Raw genomic sequence first — 14,300 nt, forward strand, 5'->3', positions numbered from 1 at the left:
CAATTGATTAAAAACTATTGAAGCTCCAAAAATGGAGAGAAAAATATTAAATAAGTAGAACCCAAACAAAAAATGTGATCTTTTAATAAACTTCAATAGAGTGTATTCAAGAGAGTGCAATCAAAACTGTGTTGCTACCATTTCTTTATTTTTATGGGAATTTGTTTTTATTAACTACTTTGTGGGAATTTTATTTTATTTTTCTTAGGACATATACATTGTCTTAACTTTTTCTTTGGCAGAGAGAAAGATGAAAATTAAAAGGAGGAGAAATATTTGATTGTTTACTAAAAAATATGGAAAAATTTGAAAAATGAATAATAACTATTTCATCTTTAAAATCAATCAAATTACACAACTTTTTAAGAAAATACATTACTATTTCTCACATATTTATACTTTGTCAAATAATCAAAAATTTAATTTTATATTTTACCTATTTCTTTTTTTCTTAACTTTTTTTCTGTTCTATATTCATTCTCTCTATTTCTGAGCACACATGAATAATACAATGAGACAAAAACATGATTTCCAATAATTTAGTCAACAATAATTGCTTTGCAGCTGATTATTAACCCTTTGGAAGCAGCTGCAAAAGAATAAAAAGGTTCACTGTAGTAATAATACCAACTACCAGCACTACCAAGACTAATGCTTTGCCATTCCTCCCAACCAGCATCTACTAGTAAAAATTGCTTTCTTGAGACCTTAGCATATAAGATTGGGATACATATCTTTAGGACAAATTGACACACTCAAGTGTCCACTAAGATAATTCAGCAACAGAACCATTCCCACTTTTGTAATCCTCCTCTAAGACTCTAAGACTCTAACTCAGACAACTCACTCTCAAAGAACACTGAGTGCAAAGCTCTCACACATTGCTCTGCTTCACTGTCATTTACAACCAATGAAATGTTCACCTGCAAAAAAACAAGGAACACACATTATACATGAAAATGAAACCATTTAAGGGTCTTGACATGCATGTAAAATCAATGCCTCTACTTTGATATACTCAGCCTGAATACGACACTAAGTTGAGAAACTCAAATCATTTTATGCTATGAATAATATGAAACAAGCTTGATCATTCCCCCTCCCATTTTCAAGGAAAGTGCTTACCATGCAATAAATATGCTTCTCATTAACATAATCACAATAATAATACACTATCATATATTCCCAAGTGCCTTAGGTTTGGAATCATCTAGCACATGCAAAATGCAGACAATAACTGTTGATGCAAGCCTTTGCATGGGGATGAAAAAGGCTATTATTCATTCCAGCAAATATAAGGGACAATATAAAGTGGATTAGGGGATACCTTAGATGCACCCTGAGAGATCATTTGCACAGTGACTCCAAGAGTTCGAAGAACACGAAAAGCCTGCAATAGAATCAATCAGTGATTTTCTTACGTGATACAGTGTGTATCGAAGGTACATGCAATCCAAAAATTAAAATAACAGAATTTAAAGAAAGGGCAAGTTTCCAAAGAGAAGAACTCTCCCAAGCAAGAGTGGAATCTCTCTGCCCCAAATATGTATTCCAAGGATTCACCTGATAATCCTCCATATATTCTTACAAAGCGAAAATATTAACCAACTCCACTTCCTTTTAACAAAATCAGCCATTCCCCAAATACCCCTCCTATACTAACCTGACTCTGACAGAATACCCTTAACAGTTAATCTTGTTTTTTATTCTTTGACCTTTAACTATAGACCTGAATGGACCTTGTCCAATAGAATTAGCCTTGTCCTCAAGTCTGAAATTTGGAATCTTGGCACAAATGGTTCTCACGTGGCTTCCTCAACAGGTTGTGACTTCCAAAGGACGAGCCATTCTGCAGAACGTGTTGAGTCTTTGTCGTCTTGAACAGCCAACACTGCCTCGAGTGTTGGAGGCTTCGGGCTCAGTAGATATAAGACCGGGGTAATGGCAGATAAAGGAGATCCCTGGGTGACAGATGGTGAATTTGAGCCTGGTCGGGTAACTACAACTTGTATGCTACGAATCTAACCTTATAGAGGATTTGAAATGGTCCATAGAAGCGGGGACAAGCTTGGGATTGATGCGGCAAGTCATTAAGATTTGATGATGGGGTCAGAGTTTGACATAAACACAATTAGCGACGTGGAACTCAAGTTGCTGACAATGCTTGTCAGCGTTCTTCTTCATGGTCTGATGAGCTTGATGGAGATGGTACTTCAATTGCCAGAGTGCCCCATCCCGATTAATCAAGACACCAGCAACCGAGTCCACCAGAGTATCAACAAGAAGGTACTAGGTTACAGAGAGAGAACAACCACAGACAATTGCAAAGGGGGTTGAACCTGTAGTCGTATGGATAGAGGTGTTATACTAGAATTGGGCCAAAGACAGCCACAAAAATGTTTCCAAACAATGATTCACCACTTCTGTTTGCGGATGGAAGGATGCGCTCATACATAATACAGTTCCTTGGAGGAAAAGTAATTTGCTCCAAAAACAACACAAGAAAAGGGGGTCTCTATAACTGATGATAGAATTGGGAAACCCATGTAACTTGGCTACTTCAAAAACAAACACTTCTACAACAGAACTTGTTGTTAAAGGACGCTTCAGGGGAAGAAGATATGCATATTTAGACAATCTGTCTACAACTACTAGTATCACCACAAATCCATGCGAGCTTGGTAGGCCTGTGATGAAATCAAGGGAAATATCTTCTCAAACAACATTAAGGATTGGGAGATGTCATGGTAACCCCAACTGGAGACATAGCCTGATATTTGTTATGCGAACATATGTCACACTCACAAATGTATGCCATGATAGCTTGTTTCATTCCTTTCCAAAAGAAGTTGGGAGAAATAAGCTTATACATCTTATTAAAACCTGAATGTCCTCCTACTAACGTTGCATGATACTCTTTCAAAAGAGTGGGCATGAAGGCAAAACTAGCAGGGAGCACCAATCTGCCTTTGAAGAACAAGTACCCATCGTGCCAAAAAGAGTAATTGGGAGTAGTAGCAATACCAGTTTGGACCTGGTCCCTCAGCTTAACCAGCTTAGGATCTTACTAAATCTCATCACGTACCTTGGGAAAATCTGCCAAAAAATTGTATTTAATTCAGCAGGCTCCATTTGTCAAGACAAGGCATCCACAACCTTATTTTCTAGACCAGGCTTATATATTACTTCAAATTGGAACCTCGTAAGATTCATGAGACAGCACTCTTGATCTATGGTGATCAAACGTTGTTGAAGAAGATGGCAAAGACTGTTATGGTCAATAAACACCTTGAAGTTTCTTCCCAACAAACAATGACGCCAATGTTGCACCACCAACACGGGCATCATTATCTCCTTCTCATAAATGGACTTAGCTTGATTAGTTGGAAGGAGTGCCTCTCTAAAATAAGCAATTGGTTGTTTCTGTTGCATTAACACCACCCCAATTTCCCTTCCTTATGCATGACATTCAACGACAAACTCCTATAGGAAATTCAGTAACACCAAAACAAGAAAGGATGTTAGGCACTGTTTTAATCGAGAGAATGCCTCGTCTTGTTTGATTCCCCAATGAAACCCATCCTTCTTAGTTAAGACAATAAGAAGTTGGGCGGTTATTCAATAATCCAAGTTGAACCAACAATAATAACTAGTGAAGTGAGGCCTAAGAATCCCGGTACCTCCTTAGTAGTAGTGGGCAACGGCCACTCCACAACAACTCGGACCTTTTTGGGATCCATTTCAACTCCATGAGCAGTGATCACATGTCCTAGATAGCTTATAGAGGACAAACCAAATGAGCAATTTCTGCCCATTTGCTAAAAATGGATGTTTCCAGCAAAGACAAGACTTCATGCAAATGGGACAAATGTGTGCTTCAATTTAGACTGGACACAAGGATATCCTCGAAAAAAGACAAGAACAAAATGGCACAAAAGAGTTTGAAATATCATGCTCATGGTTGATTAGAATGTAGTCGGGGGCATTGACTAACCTAAAAGGCATAACAAGGTATTTGTAGTGCCCTTCATGTGAACATCTGCATCTTGCATTTGAATTTGGTGTAAGCCCGTCTTGAGGTCTATTTCGGAGAAGATTTGGGATCCATGAAGCTCATCAATCAATTCATTAATAGTTGGAATAGGATATTTATCAAACATGATCACCTTGATCAAGGCACGAAAATCCACACATCCTCCGAGAGTCATCCTTAACCATCATTATCGAATAGGAAATAGGCTCACTGAGTGTTTAATAATCTCATCTACAAGGAGCTCGAGCACTTGATGCTCAATCTCGTCTTTATGGTGATACACATATAGGTATAGTCAAACGTTGACTAGCTTGGTCCCTGGAAAGAAGGTGATAGAATGGTCATAAGCTCACTTGGATGAAAGACCTTGGTTCAATTGGAAGACAACCTCATCGTGGTTAAGACTTCACATAAATCTAGCAAAAGATCTTTCACTCCTGAAATAATATGATCTTTATCAATGACCATTTTCTAAAGCACTCCTTGTAGAGTTGGTGTAATTGATTACGCGTTTTTGGGGTCGTATTCTAAATGGAGAAGTACAGCTCAACCTTAGAAAAGCATCCCACAAGTTCCTCTCCAGAGAAGGGAAGGTCCACATGTCATTGTGGATTGGGCGGTAATGAAGGCTCCATGGGACTCAAGCGCAAGCTTACTAGCTGCAAGGTCAATTTCAACCATGTTGAGACGTTGTAGAGTCATTCTTGACTTGCCAAAGGACAACTTCTCTCAATGAAAGCACCAATGATACAGTGTGTACCAAAGGTACATGTAATCAGAAAATTAAAATAATAGAATTTAAAGGCAAGGCAAGTTTCCAAAAAGTAGAGCTATCTGAAGCAAGAGAGGAATCTCTTTGCCCCAAATATCTATTCCAAGGATTCACCCGATAATCCTCCATATTCTTACAAAGGGAAAATATATAACCAACCCCACTCCCTTTGAACAAAATCAGCCATTCCCCAAATACCCCTCCTATACTAAACCAACTCTAACAGAATACCATTAACAATCAATCATGCTTCTTATTCTTGGGCCTAGGAGTATTGAGCTGAATGGGCTTATTCCACCTAGAGGAATGGTTTCTATCATTATGTCACCAACAGAAGGAGCTAAACATGGACAAATTACATAACATCGTCTTGAATGTGGACATAAATTAACTTGTGCCTAGAATCACATTATAAAACCTCTAGCTTTGCCTTTTCCAAAACAAAAAATGCCCCAAGGTTTCTCCCAGAAAATAAAAACTACATTCCTCACAAAGCAAATGGGAGGAAGGTAAAGGCCTAGATAGTAATATTGAAATGAAGCAATTAAATCTTCGTACAAAAAATAAACTTAGGATAGGAATTGCATTTAAATAGAGATTAAAATTGAACCTTCTCCAATATTAGTGATGACTTCTGAACATTTCCAATGAGAGAGATTATGGATCTACTCTGTAGGAGATTTACCACAGCAATTTTCTCCAGTTCTTCAACAACGTGGTCAAGTTCCTGCTCAAAGAGGATGACATTTAATAGCTCATTTTTGAGTTAAAAAATCATTTTTCAAGCATTTGTATAAAACTAGGTGATATCCAACCAGATAGACGATAACATTGTCAAACATAGAGGAAGACAAAATTTAAAACATCACAAAAGTATTATCACTTTAAAAAACTAATCACAATAATATGCATGCTTACACTTGCCTGCTGAATTAGCTCTCTGCTCCATAGCTTTGATGGATCCAGTGTCAAGGAAACACTGACTTCACTTGTAGCTACAACATCAACTGATATGCCTAAATCTTCAAAGATTGAAAATACCTGTATACACATGGAATATGAAAATGGGAAGAGATTCAACCACAAAGAGAACATATCTGATGAGTATTAGCTCTCACCTTAGCAAGGAAACCATATTGACCAAGCATGCGAGTGCTCACTATATCCAACATGGTCACATTACGTTTCAAAACAATGCTTGTTAATATTGCCTGCAAGTGGAAAAGAAACACTTAAACACATTGAGAGTCTTACTTGAGATAATGGGATTTACTATTTATGCCAAAACTAAACTCTACATACCTTGCTCATATCTCTTGCCTTGGTGATAAGAGTACCTGGAGCTTTAGGGTTGTAAGAATTTTTAACCCTTACAGGAATATCACTTTCTCTTGCAGGTCTCATAGATTGTGGATGTAGAACCTGAGAATTAGAGAACTAAAAGATTTAGACTCACCCTTGATGGGATTATTCTAATATCCTGATAGGAGCTAGATGACATATTTTGTATGCATGTCTATAGATTTATTGTAAAGTGAAAGCACTTTCAATATGCTTTATTTTCAGCTTTTAGCTCATTTCCTTTAGAAGTAATAAATGGCATTCAATGTACATATTTGCTTTAATTTTGTATTTTCAGCTCATGTGACCTTTGCTCACTGTTTTGAGCATAACTTTTTCTATAGATATTATTTTTTGCTGATTCCAGTTGCATTGGATTCTACATTTCCAGGGCTTCAAAATGGACTTATGGTTTGTTGGATTTGGAGTTCTCAACTATTTTCTATAATTTTTAGATGTTGAGGCAGATTTGATGAATTTTTGTAAAAGAACCCCTATGCATTCATTTTTCCATGTTTTTCCTTGGACTTCTGTAATTAGGCTTATGGACCTAATTAGAACCCACATTTAGGCTCATGTTAACTTCAGATTTTAGAGCATTTAAATAGCCTAAATGTGCTCTAAAATTGAACACAAACCTCATTTGCTTAATTTTTAGTTTTAGGAATTGTCTATTCATCTCTTCTCTCTTATCTCTCAAATTCTGTTTTGACTCTTCCTCTTCTCTCAATTTCTGTGAATTTTGTTTGATATTCTTCATCTGGGGAGAACTAACTCTTGAGGATCAATCAAAGGAATCAAGATCAAACAAGCCGAATTGAGTTTTGCCCTCTCTTCTCTAATTTCGGTTTTGCTTTTTGTAATTACAATTTATGTTTCTGATTTTAGAAATCAGATTAGGAATCGATTGAATCATGATTTGGTAATTAGATACGGATAAGATTAAATGATACTTTGATTTGATTTGTATGATCGATTTAATGGTTCAAACTTATTTAGAGAACAATAATAAAAGGAATTGCTTGATTCTTGATTTTGTGGATTGACCTTTATTAAGAAGTGAACTTAAGCCTAACTCAACCATATAAAACCGACTTATAAGATGAGGTTTGCACCCACTTATATTCTTAATCTCTAATCAATGTGAGATCTCCAACACACCCCTCACGCCGAGACTACCAACTTGTGTGTGAGCTATATATTATGGGTGGTCCGATAACGGCCCAATAGTGGGTGGCCTGATAAGCCCAACAAATAATCGCTAGGATAAGCTCAAAATGGCTCTGTTACTATATTAAGAATGGACTTTAAGCCTAACTCAATCTCATAAAAACGGCTTATAAGATGAGGTTTACACCCACTTATATTCTTAATCTCTAGTCGATGTGGGATCTCCAACAACCTTTAATCATCTTCTATTTTCAGCTTTGCAAATTGTTTTGTTTTTCAATTTTAGTTTTACGTTTTTCAATCTCTAAACCTCCAAATTAACAAGAATATTAGAGAATGAATACAGTATACATGTGTCCTCTGAGAAGCAGCTTAGGTTGTGCTCTTTAATGCAAATCATAGACAAAAACTTAGAATATTTGATTTCAAGAATGACATTGAAAACCAGAACGCACATCTGAAAATTAGAACGGACCCACTTGTAGATCAATGCGGTCAAGGGCCAAGGTCTTGTAAGTTTTAAACTAGAAAGAGGAAAATATTAGGGGAGAGGAAAAGTTAGGGATTTTGAGTATGGTGCAGTCATTGGCTTGGGGTCTGAGTTTTGGGAATTAAGAGATATTTTACCTAATTTTGTTGTAAACTTTCTAATATTTTTCTTGTTATGTCCAGTTGTAATCACTATTTTCCGTAATCTTTTTATTTTGGTCTATAAAAGTAGTATTTCCAAAATCTTTTAATTTCCATCATATCCCACTGCAAAAGTCTATCTCGGTGCTAGCATTTGTATTGTTAACTTGTTAGCATTATGTTCAGACGTGTGTTGCATGACTCAGAAAATAAGGAAACTAATCCTAAAACCTATTTTGTAAGACTCTCATAATATTGATATTGTGAGATATTCGATCAAGAATCTACAATTTGTTTCAAACCATAGAGAATGCATATGGCAGCTTCTCAAAAGTGAAATGTTCCATATGGATAAGTGAATGTAAATTTTGTAATGATACCTGAGCACCAAAGTAAGCTAGTTCAGCAGCCTCATCAAATGTCAAGAAAGGAACAGGTTCCGCTTTTGGGTATATATTTGGATCGCAGGTTAGGACACCATCAACATCCTTCCAAACCTGTTTAAGAGATTGAATTAATTGTTTTTCTTTGTATCCATTTTGACATGCATAAATGTGTTTTAAGTACAATTGCAAACCTGGATCTCGGGCAACCCTAGTGCTTTACCAATTGCTGTAGCAGTCAAATCACTGCCCCCTCTTCCCAGTGTTGTCACTGCACATGATTTTCGGGCCTTCAAGAAGAAAAAAAAGCCAAAAGCCTTTCTAATTAGAGAATTTTCATTTAGTAACACAATCCTAGTAAAGAAAAGAAATGAAAAGAAGCATTGATAAAACATGACACCGCAAATACCTTTCCAAGGAAGCCTGTAACAATTGCAATTGCAGGATCAGAGAGCCAATCACCATTCAATCTTTTTGCAACTGCCGGATAAGTTGCTTCCAAAATGTCCGCATTTGTGAAATCATCAGTTGTTATAAAACCAATCTCAAATGCATCGTACTGTCAAACAATAAAATTAGCAGCAAATCACTATAATCAGAGACAATAAATCAAAATCTGAAATATTGCTTAGAATTGGGCCATCATACACGAGCAATAAAAATACTAACAAGCTTTTTGTTATTATCTATTAAATAGGTGAATAACAACACATACTTGGCGGGCCTTGACACCTATTTTATTAAGATATGCAGCAAAGATCCTAGTCGACATGCATTCTCCAAAGGAAACTAAATAGTCCTGAGTCCTTTTAGTCAACTCTTTCATCATAGCTATTCCCTTCAGAAGTTGCTCCAACTCTTCTAGATGCTCTGGAAATGTTTCCACATGCAACATGAAATCAGTCACAAAAATGAGCCCAAACGTGAAAATTACCAAACAACAATGTTGAGAAGAAAGAAGGCATATGATAGAATTCGTTTAGTCCATAAGGTGATAAAATAAAATGAAAAAAACATGCAGCAACTATGAATTTATAAATTAAAAAACATGGTTAATGTTACAATTATAAGCAAAATCTATGACAAAGTCTCAGCTTTTTCTTGAATTGAGAGATATGCAGTGACAGTATTTTTTTCTGAACTGTTTGATAAGCCATCATTCAATCTAGAAAGGGCATGACAAAACAAACTTAAAGTATGAAATGCCTTTTTGTTTTTGTCGCAGCATATCAAAATCAGAATTACAGCGTACGATTTCATCTCACTTATACAGGGTCAATTTCATCATAAAAAATAATTCATATACAATGTAGCTGCTGCTTCAGGTTATATATAAAATAATGCGGCATGTTATAATTATTTTCTAACTTGATTATTTTCCTTTTCGAATTTAGTTTTACTAGTTACCTTTTTCTTATGCATTCCATTTAAAGTCTTTGATTTGTAATTGTTTAGCAGTAATCAGAGTAAAATTTCTGTGATTTATCATTAAATTCCTCTTCATTTGAGTGCCAAAGTGTGTCATTCTTCCACTGCACCAAAGACTTGTTAATTCTACTAACACCTAAAGCATAAGCATCCAGACTGGCATGGCATATTTAATGTCGAGACAGTCAAAAGACAGAACACCAGAAATTCAACTCACGAACTTCTTCGGGTTATGATCATATAAAATAAACTTGAATGTTCATATTTCTCAACATAAGACAATACAGAGTCAAACAGTAACAAATATGCAAACAGGGATCATTCAATTTAGCGAATAAACCAAATGCATGTTCCACAACCATATAGGCGAAGTGGTACTATTGCTACACACAAATGAGTACCCAGAAATGGGTAGGTGAAATGATCTGACAATACCTTTTTTTTATCTAAAAACATATAAAATAATATTCAAATGATCCAACTTAACCATCGAATGATATACTGATAATAAAGCAGCTTACTTGCAATAACAGATCTGTCTACTCCAAGCTCATCCAGAGTCCTGAGAGACAGGTAAGAACATGCAGTGAGAAAATATTTTTTTTCTTCTGGGATAAAAAGTGAATTTTCTTTCTCGAGAAAATGTCACCAGAAAAAGTTAAAACAGAATACTCATTGCTCTTGCCTTTGGTGCAGGTCTTTTATAAAGCTGAGTTCCTCAATATTTGACACATTAGTAACACCACAACTCACAGCTTTCTCTCCAGCCTAACAAAACAGAAAGCAAACATTTTTTACTCAACAACAGTCTTTGATCATCACAAAACAAAACAGCGGAAAACCAACATAAATAACAAAAAAAGGTGGGCCAAAAAATACCAGCAAAAGCTTGTTTGTTGTCTTTCCCATAGCAGAGAGAACAACTATAGGTCTCTCCTCTGGGAAACTCAATATAAGGGTAGCCACCTCTTTCATCCTCTCAGAAGAAGCCACTGAGGAGCCACCAAACTTCATGACACATGTGAAACTGATTTCACCCTCACTACTCACCTTTTCATACTCAGTTACACTCTTCTCAATCACATCATTTGCCGAGGCTTTACACGTGACACTGAATGCCACCCTATTGCCCCAAACTCTTCTTGCACAAACAGGAGCACCAAATGCTGCAAACCCAATTTCGGGCTTGCAATGATGCATGCTCCTCCTCACAGCAAGGCTCCCTTGAACCCCTTGAAACTGCAACGCGCTTGCCATGCTTTTTTCCAAACAAGCTATTTCGACAAATGAACACTTGGGCGATCTGAGAAAGCCTTGCGACCCAAATGCTTTCTCAAGTTCTCCAAAGCTCGATCTGCACAAAAAGAAAAACACCCTTTACTCCATTTCGTCACAGCATCGCGGGAAACGGTAAATTATACAAAATTATGATTAAAAATTCAATTTTCATTGGTTTTCTTTCGTCTTCTGGAACGACAAAACCTTATAAGAATGGAGAAAAAAAAAAGTGAAAAGAGAAGAGAAAACCTTGAGAGATGGAGCTTTGGAAGGTGGAAATGCAAGAAGAAAAGTGAAGAAGTTTTGGGACTGAGAATGAGAAGGAAGGTGTGGGGCAATGGTGGCGGCACTCCTCTTTTATTTATGTCTTCTCGCTCACCGCGTACATGAAAGGTCCAAAATGTGTTTTATATATACGCGACAAAAAATCCATGTCTAATTTTCTAAGTGCTTCATTTAAAGTGTTCTGGATTTATTATTTAAGGCCTTTTAAAATTATTTTTAACTATAATTTTTTTAAATATAATAAAAATTATAAATTCTTTTAGTTTCTAAAAAGTATATTTTAGTCTAGGGTCATTTTTTAGTTGAAAAATAAGCGTGTTCTTATATTTTTAGTTTTAAAATAAATCAATTTAAAATTTCTATACCATGTTGAAATAAATTTATAAAAGGTTTTACTATATTTCTAATTAATAATTAATATCTTAACCATAATTCTTTTTTCCTAAGTTTCAAAAATTTTAAAAATTCATAATTAGATTTTGGTTAGGAAGATTTTTAATTTTGAAAAATATTTTTTTTCTTCTGAAATTTTAGTTTCAAAATAAATTAATTTAAATGGTTTGTATCATATTATAATTAATTTAAATATATGTTTTATATAATGCTAACAATGTTTATCAATTTATTTCAAGGACACAAAACTTATCAATTTTAAATAAATGAAAACTTATCACTTTTAAATTAATAAGGATAGGATGGAAACCTAAATCTTCCATTTTTAGTATAAACAATGGTATATGGAATATCTGCAAAGAGTAGAATATGACATGCTTTATACAAATCTAACTATTTTATTTTTTATCAAAACACTAAGTCACAAAAAAATTTAAAAAAAAACCTTTTATTTCTCAAATACTAGTGCAAAACCAAGTGAGTTTGGGTGACATCTCCTAGTGATGGAGTAAGATATTAATAGTAAGACTAATTAGCTTTATTTGGATTAAATATCTTTTGGATTATGCATTGGACCTTGTATGTTTTGATGTAACATAAGTATATTCTATCACAATATTCCTTCTAAAAGTGTTTATACTAAAAAATAGAAGATTTATGTCTTCCATTAGAATCCTTATATTAATTTTTAAATGATAAGTTTTCCATTATTTATATATATATATATATATATATATATATATATTAATAAGGTTTCCTTTATTTTACATTTTCATGATATTTTTTATGTCTATATTTTTCTATAAATTTGCCATTAATGCAGAGGTTATAACATAAATATTTTTAAAAAAAAACTTAATTGGAGCATACCAATGTAGCATCGAGAAATTCAATATGAAAATAATATAAATTAATTTTTGAAGTTGTAAAAAAATATTGTAAATAAAAATCATAAAAAAAATTGAGTTTTATAAGTTCATTAAACTTGTAAAAATGTCTTAAAAATTATAAGTGTTTGTGACTCAGTTTTTTTCTATTTTTACATAAAATAGTGATTTTAATCAAACATAAAACTGAATTATTTCACTTAAATTCGATTCCGTTCAAATTTAATATAAAATCTAAACCAATATTTTATTGATCAATTTGAATTAGGTTTTGTTGTTTTTTTTTTCATTATAAAATTATTAAACAATTCTGACAATAAAATTGTCAAACATTTTTTAAAAAAAACTGTTAAACAATTTATAATGAAAAACACTTAATTAGAGAAACATGTTGTGAATTATGTATGTACGATTGGTTCTTGAACCATCTTTGAATTATGTTGCCAAATAGAATATCTTGGTATCCAATTTAGACTTTGATAAATAGTTTTTTTTTAGTTGATTGGTTTACTATAGGAGATGTGTAGTGCTTTGGTGAATTTAGGGTACGGTGGTTAGTGGAAGAATGTATTTTGAATGCATCATTGGAGATAAAGAGTGTATAAATTGGTTGATTTTGTCATTACTTATGATTTTAAGTTTTATGTTAGGTTTGTATCTAAAGTTTTAGTTTTTTTTTTTTTATATGTATAAAACATTATCTAGGTAAGAGTTATGGGTATCAGAGAAAAAGTATGAGTTGAAATTCAAGATGGTATCAGAGTGGGTTTAACCCGCTCTGACCTACGCTCGCTCCAATACTCTGTTTCACCTTCTTTTTCTTTCTATTCTTGTATCCTCTTCTCTTGTTTCTTCCATGGCTTCCGAGGACCCTTCACAAGACCCAGCGAGTCCCTAGTACCTTCATCCTAGAGAGAATCCGGGATCGGTGCTAGTTTTGCCTCCAGTTGACGGTCGTAACTATCATCCATGGAGTCGTGCGATGAAAAGGGATTTGCTCTCGAAAAACAAATTTAAATTTGTCAATGGTGAAATTCTAGAGCCGACAGGCAAGAGCAAGCAATACGAAGCATGGGAAAGCTGTAATGTCATTATGATTTTGTGGATTAATCGAAGTCTTATCACACAAATTGCTCAAAGTGCCATTTACACGCAAGGGATTTTATGGGAAGATTTGAAGGAGAGATTTTCCAAAAGCAACCATTTTCACACTTCTGATCTCCTTCAAGAAATATATTCGATCAGGCAAGGAGAGATAAGCATTTTTTAGTATTACACAAATTCCATAATATTGTGGGAAGAACTGGATTCCAGAATATCGCCATAGAATTTTGTTTTTCATTTAAAAGCTTTTAGTGACTCTGACTGGGCGCCATGTTCCATGACTCGACGCTCAACAACTGGTTTCTGCATTTTTTTGGGAGAATCATTGATTTCATGGAAAACCAAGAAGCAAAGCACGATTTCTAGATCATCCGTAGAGGCATAATACCACGCCTTGGCTTCAACCTCATGTGAGTTGCAATGGTTGACCTTTCTACTAAGAGATCTCCATGTCACCACCTCCAACACTGCATGTCTTTACTGCGACTCACAAGCAGCCAAGCATATTGCTCTTAATAGTAGCTTTCATGAACGTAGAAAACACATTGACATTGACTGTCATGTTGTTCGTGAAAGGCTGCAACAGAATTTATTCC

The 14,300-nt window shown here is 34.7% G+C and overlaps 1 protein-coding gene across 2 annotated transcripts; it reads right to left on the reverse strand.

The window, feature by feature from the left end:
- Positions 1-504: 504 nt before the first annotated feature.
- LOC137837254 (aspartokinase 2, chloroplastic) lies at positions 505-11,509 on the reverse strand. Of its 2 annotated transcripts, none has more exons than XM_068646206.2 (14): positions 11,285-11,509; positions 10,637-11,111; positions 10,443-10,525; positions 10,279-10,319; positions 9,045-9,199; positions 8,739-8,888; positions 8,524-8,619; positions 8,327-8,443; positions 6,108-6,227; positions 5,924-6,016; positions 5,730-5,846; positions 5,416-5,532; positions 1,328-1,390; positions 505-923 (listed from the first exon to the last, which is right to left on the reverse strand). In XM_068646206.2, exons 2-14 carry the CDS (start codon positions 11,012-11,014, stop codon positions 822-824), a joined length of 1,632 nt encoding a protein of 543 aa, XP_068502307.1. In that variant the 5' UTR covers positions 11,015-11,111; positions 11,285-11,509; the 3' UTR covers positions 505-821. The 2 variants fall into 2 exon arrangements, with proteins under 2 accessions (XP_068502307.1, XP_068502306.1); XM_068646205.2 differs by having other exon boundaries at positions 5,724-5,846; positions 11,285-11,466.
- Positions 11,510-14,300: the final 2,791 nt, after the last annotated feature.

Source organism: Phaseolus vulgaris, chromosome 4 (genome assembly GCF_051622355.1).
Source record: "Phaseolus vulgaris cultivar YP4 chromosome 4, ASM5162235v1, whole genome shotgun sequence".
Taxonomy (NCBI): Eukaryota; Viridiplantae; Streptophyta; class Magnoliopsida; order Fabales; family Fabaceae; genus Phaseolus; species Phaseolus vulgaris.

Excerpts from the sequence above, each read along its gene's own strand:
- LOC137837254 (XM_068646205.2), bottom strand. The coding sequence starts at position 11,014 with ATGGCAAGCGCGTTGCAGTTTCAAGGGGTTCAAGGGAGCCTTGCTGTG. Across the intron at positions 5,533-5,723 it reads AGCTAATTCAGCAGGCAAGT|GAACTTGACCACGTTGTTGA; the intron begins GTAAGCATGCAT and ends CTCTTTGAGCAG. Across the intron at positions 1,391-5,415 it reads CATCACTAATATTGGAGAAG|GCTTTTCGTGTTCTTCGAAC; the intron begins GTTCAATTTTAA and ends ATTCTATTGCAG.